Here is a 5,575-nt window from a genome sequence, read left to right on the forward strand (position 1 = left end):
CGCTCCCGGGTGTTTCACAAGCGAGTCGGGTCCCTCAAAGCCCCGGCGTGGCAACAGGCCGGGCTCCAAAACGCCCCGCCCGGGGGGAGACGGAGACGTCCGACAAAGCGAAGTCTTGACTGCGAGTCACTGCTCAGTGCAAAGTTTCAGTAAACATTTATTTTAAGCTTTGTCACAACACCATAGTTGATTTGTGAAATCGGTCTACAAATATTTAACTACATAGTACATCGATTCGGTGGTCAGATAAGTAATAAATAAAGGCATGTATAGCTCTGTAAAAAATAAGTCTGATATATTTGTAACTACTTAACAATATTATCAGTAGAATCTAGTATTTCCCTATGGATCATATGTCAAAAGTATACATACATCATCTCTTCAGACCGAATTACTTTTTACATAAACACAATTGTACAAACTTAACCACTGTAACCTGGAAATCTGATGTACAAAACGGGATGTGAAATCACCAACACCGGTGCCGATAACGAGTGCCACCACGGCAAACAGAGCTCCTAATTAAAAGGAAAAGATCAATTTTTAAGTGTGCTGTCATCACAGTTCGATGGAATTATCCAAAAGTTTAAAATACATGCGGATACAATAAAACCTTTTATTTTCCAGCCCAGACAAAGAGAACTTACAGTCATTTACGTCATTAGCTGCCAAATACAGATCAGTACGTGAGGCAAATCACACTTAAAAACTTCTACACCATCGAAGAGCTACGATTGATACTGGTCTATTTTCCACACTAACTATGCAACAAGCCTTTAAAAGCAAATCACGGTTTGAAGGACGCGCTATTAAGTACAGCACTGAATTACACCAGATTTTATACATTGTACTTTGACACCCAGCACCGCTTTTAAAAGCGTTACGTTCCGAATACGACGGATCAGTTATCTATAGGCGAGGCGTGTACCTTCAAAGAAATTGCTACCGACGTTAGTCCTGCGAAGATGTGAACGTAGTGAAAATACCACAGTAGTTTCAAATGTTAGGTCTTAAAGTATGAAGTTGAAAACGCTTAAGACCCTACCGGAATTTCTGGTACTGGACAGTCTGAAGCCCGTGCCGAAGGGTTACGTCAGCCGGTTACGCAGGGCGACGTTCTTTCGAGGGGCTGCGGCAGGCGGGAAGGTCAATAACCAGGAGCCGTTCCGGAGGAGCAGCCTTCGGAGGAGAGGACAGACAGGGTGCGCTCCCACACCCCACCGCGCCCCAGGCAACCCGTGCCCCTTCACGGGCAGCTCGCGGCGGGTCAGACGCCGAGGGAAGCGGACTCTTCGAGGAGTGCGTAGGCGCTGCCACCCGCCCTCGGTTAAGCTGCCTGGTGGTTAGAGCAGGGGGCTGGGAGCCGCGAGATCTGGGTTTCATTCCCGTTTCTGCCACCGACTCGGGCAAGTCTCTCAAATTCGGTGCCTCGGTTTACCCGCGGGTGAACAGGCGGTACCTGCCCATCTCTGCAAATTCGTGCGGGACGCCCCTACCAATGGCAATACAAAAGCAGTGCAACCACTGTCACTGGAACAAGTTCTAAAAAACAGAGCAAAAACCTCGATGGATGAACTAGATGACTTGGTACGGAAAATATTTGTAAAAGGTATTTACAAAAGTTGAAAGAGATTAAACACAATACCACGTTCATGTCCCAAAAGCGCTTCCACTACAGTGCATGTTTAAAAATACACAGCATTTTTAAAGTATATATATCGAAGATTAGATTGTGCTTTAAAAAAAATCATTAGTTCTGAACTTGACTAACGTGAAAACTGAGCGCTGGGAAAAAATACTGATTAAAAATATCCAATTTTATATATACCGCTTTTCACATAACATTTTGCTATACATGGGATGCAAGTAAATATAAAAATACTTTTTTTTTTCAAGCAGCAGGGTGATCAAAATTAAGAGTATTACTATCGGAGGGCTGATTTTACAAAACTAAGATAAATGATTAGAGAGAGACAGGGAGAAACTATAATCCAAATTAACTTTTATATAGTATCTTTAAAGAAATCTTTATCATAGACAACTCTTAATATATAAATGATTCAGCATTTTGAACTTCAACATTAAATACGGATTACATAAAATACAATCTATGCAAAACTGACTCATGCACATAGTCCCACTGAAGTCAACGGAGCCGCGTACACGAGCGAGGTTTGCAGACTTTGGTCCTCAGGCCTCCAATTTAGCAGAACGCATGAAGACCCGACAAGCTTTGCTAATCAATTCCCAGTTTCCAGGCTGGTGTTTTAGCCCAGTCCTCTGTGCACAACAGTAGGGAACACCGAGTTTATAGGGAAGACTCTAATACTATGGAAAATGAGCCGTGAAAATGAATATACGGCAATTTACGTTTTCAGCTTTACAAAGCAGGCTATTTGTTGCCATAGTACTTATCTGTTCATGGGAAAGACTTTAAGTCATGAAAAGCAGTTACTTTGCAACTCAATGTGAATTTCTTGAAAAAATGGGGTGCGGGGGGATTTACAGATGACGTAAAAAAATAAAATGCATTACAACAGTGCCAACTGCATATGAACTTCAACCGTGTTGAACTTAAGTGATCACAGTTTGGAGTAAAGGCCATTAACATGGATTTTAAAATAATCCCTCACATAAACGTCACATACAGACCAAAAGAGGTTAGGCGAGTAACACACATTTGAAGAAGAGCGTTAAACTTCAGCATAAAGAGAAAAATAAATTCACCCCACAGTTACATTCAGTTAAGCGTCACATCCAACAAAAGCTCTACCCAAGGAAACAGGAAGCCGAAGACCGAGCGCCAAGCTGTGCTCAGCTGCCCCTGGCCAGTCCCGCCGGAGCCGGCACGCGCAGGTGAAGCAACGGCACACGGATCGTCCACTCATATTTGTTTCCCTTCTTTTTTAGCCAGTCCCTACCACAGACCGATTTTTGTTCCCTTTTTTTCTTTACTTGTTCGTTTAGGTATTAGGGAACATGCAGCTCTTCAGCTGCAGTCCACCTTACCTCTCGTGGTATCGATACTGTGCTCACCACTATGGTTTTGATGCTTGCCCTCCCTCCCCCATTTATATCCTTGAATGCTATCGGTTACCAAGTTAAACCACTTATCGGACTTTCTTCCCTGAGGTTACCTTTGTTTCGATGCATTTCAGCAAACCTTACAAAGCCAGTGATAGTCTACCAAGCTAGTTAATTCTAAGGTTACAAATACATAGAATCCTTCAAAATAAAATTGCTTCAAAGCTCCTACATCACTTTGAAATACGACTGTTTAATACACCCTTCTCGTAAGGTGACTCACCTTCCCCAAAACCCAATATAGTGAGGACACAGACTTCAAGCAAAAAGCTCCTATAAAACTATCACAATTTTAGAAAAAAATCCAGATCTTCCTGAAGATAATTTATTGCCGCTTATTGGTCCTGAGAAAGCTTTAAGCAACAATACATTTGCAAGTGTTTCAACTGCTGCCTTTTTTGAGAAAGTACGTGGGTCCTGAGATTAAAAATCATGTTTTATTCTATGCATTTATGCTTGGAAAATGCGTCACTGTGAAGATCAAATATGAATTACAATTTGCCACGCTACATCTCTTCCCTTTGTGTCAATTTATTAAAACAGATTTCCTTTCAAACACCAAATTAAAGTTCTCAAGATGAAATGCAATGAAATAACGCCACACGTGCACTTCTCAATTCCTCATCTTGGACTGGCATTTAAGGACTTCAAATTTATGAAATCTTCCTTCTCCCTTATTCCCCACCTCCTATTAAAAGCTATGGTGTGAATTTTCTGGCCTGGATACCAGAAAATTCCTCATCTGATAATCTATGAAAGGCAACTTCAAGGCAATGAAATAAGCCAACAATAAAACAAAAACATTCGCAACTTCGAAAAAAAAATGCGGACCCACAGCAGTTACTTCTCAATGGAAGTGTTTGGTAGCGTGAGATTTTTTTTTTTTCTTTTTAACTTTTTAAGTGTCAAATTTGCATATGTTTAGCTCAATTTCAATATTTGAAAGACTACTCAATTCGCTTTTATAAAAACTTTACAAAAGATGTTTTTAAATGCTTGTAAAAGTAAGCGTTTATCTACTGAGAAAATTCTAGTGCTGGATAAAACTCTCTGAATATACAGCTGAAGTTTTTAAATGTTTTTTTTTTCCCCTACAAGTATAGTGGCTGAGTGTATAATCTAGATAAATTAGTCTTACACATGATGAAAAGTTATAACTTTGCGCACTTTTTACCATGTGATGTTTTGTTGCTTTGTAACTTCGAATGAGACAGTGCTTAGGAATTTTCTAGAGCTGGTGTACAGTGGTCTATAGGGGTTGGTTCATTGGTCGCTGCCTCTGTCCAGGTTTTCAATCACCCTGGAAAGACGTATGTTCAGAAGTCTGATCTGACTATCCAGGTGGTCCATCTTCTCCTCAAGGCTGCTGTTGCCGTTTCTTCTCCAGTAAAATCCAACTGGCCCCGTCATGAAGTAGACCGCTACGACAAAGCAGAGGGGCAGGACTGCGTGTTCTGGGTCACCTTCATACTTCTGGAGGATGTACACGCACGAGAGAGTGAAAAGGGCAACCCTCGCAATCCAGAAAAAGCGACCAAACAGCATGTGCAGGAGATAGAAGAAGAATCCAAGGAAAAGAGATAAAAACCAATAGGCAAGTAAAATGGCACCAATCAGCAGAAGAGCACGGGTCGGGTTGTTGGCAATTGCCGCTGGGCTGAAATAATGAGTCAAGTTGGAGGCTGAAAAACAAAGGAAAATTTACAGAGTATTAACGAGCGCATGCCAAAGTGGGAAGGGTAAAAGTGCAAGCACAGCTTCAAAGGGTCACGCAGTGGGGTCACGGCTGTGTCTTTTAAAGTAAGGGGTAAAGCTAGCTCATCCATTTCTGGATGGACCTTTTTCAAATCACTGGCTCGGCTCCAATGATGCGATTGAATTAATTCCTTTAAAGTAGAGGTGCTGAAGGTTCTTTAAAGACAAACTACTGCGGGGCCTAAGGCCGACGTTCATACTGAGGCTAAAGTTCCTGCTTTTAAAAGTTATATTCTAAAGGCTCTCAATTGCACCTTTCCTTCTTCTAGTCCTCCTTTATTTCCTCCTTTATTTCCCTGCACCGTTCCTGGCCACGTGCATCCATTTCATGATGATAGCAAGAAACCAACCATGACTTGTAATCCATTTTATAGATATCCTGTAGATACATATACAGAAACGGAATGGCTGGTTTTAGTCCTCTTGTTTGAAGGTACTAATAGCAAAATCAAAGCCACGTGAAGCGGACAGAGATACCACTGATGGATGTTTAATGCAGTGTGATAAAATGTAATTATTTTCCCACTCGGCCTATGCTTGTGAACATCGATACAGGCTGATATAGTTCAAGAGTTAACAGGCATCACACTTACCATCAATTCCAAGAACATCTAACAAATCAGTCCATATTCTCCAGAATGTGTCCATTAATATATCCACCCCATTCACAAACCTCTCTGTCAACCTTGAGAAAAACTGAGAAATAAAATTGAAAATTAAAAAAAAAAAAAAAAAA

The 5,575-nt window shown here is 41.2% G+C and overlaps 1 protein-coding gene across 1 annotated transcript; it reads right to left on the reverse strand.

Moving 5' to 3' along the window:
- Positions 1 to 3,245: 3,245 nt before the first annotated feature.
- BRI3BP (BRI3 binding protein) lies at positions 3,246 to 5,536 on the reverse strand. Its single transcript, XM_009283937.2, has 2 exons — positions 5,433 to 5,536; positions 3,246 to 4,766 (listed from the first exon to the last, which is right to left on the reverse strand). Exons 1-2 carry the CDS (start codon positions 5,485 to 5,487, stop codon positions 4,348 to 4,350), a joined length of 474 nt encoding a protein of 157 aa, XP_009282212.1. The 5' UTR covers positions 5,488 to 5,536; the 3' UTR covers positions 3,246 to 4,347.
- Between the last annotated feature and the right edge of the window lie 39 nt (positions 5,537 to 5,575).

This window comes from Aptenodytes forsteri, unplaced genomic scaffold (assembly GCF_000699145.1).
Source record: "Aptenodytes forsteri isolate BGI_AS27 unplaced genomic scaffold, ASM69914v1 Scaffold118, whole genome shotgun sequence".
NCBI lineage: Eukaryota > Metazoa > Chordata > Aves > Sphenisciformes > Spheniscidae > Aptenodytes > Aptenodytes forsteri.

Excerpts from the sequence above, each read along its gene's own strand:
- BRI3BP (XM_009283937.2), bottom strand. The coding sequence starts at position 5,487 with ATGGACACATTCTGGAGAATATGGACTGATTTGTTAGATGTTCTTGGA. Across the intron at positions 4,767-5,432 it reads AGATGTTCTTGGAATTGATG|CCTCCAACTTGACTCATTAT; the intron begins GTAAGTGTGATG and ends TTTGTTTTTCAG.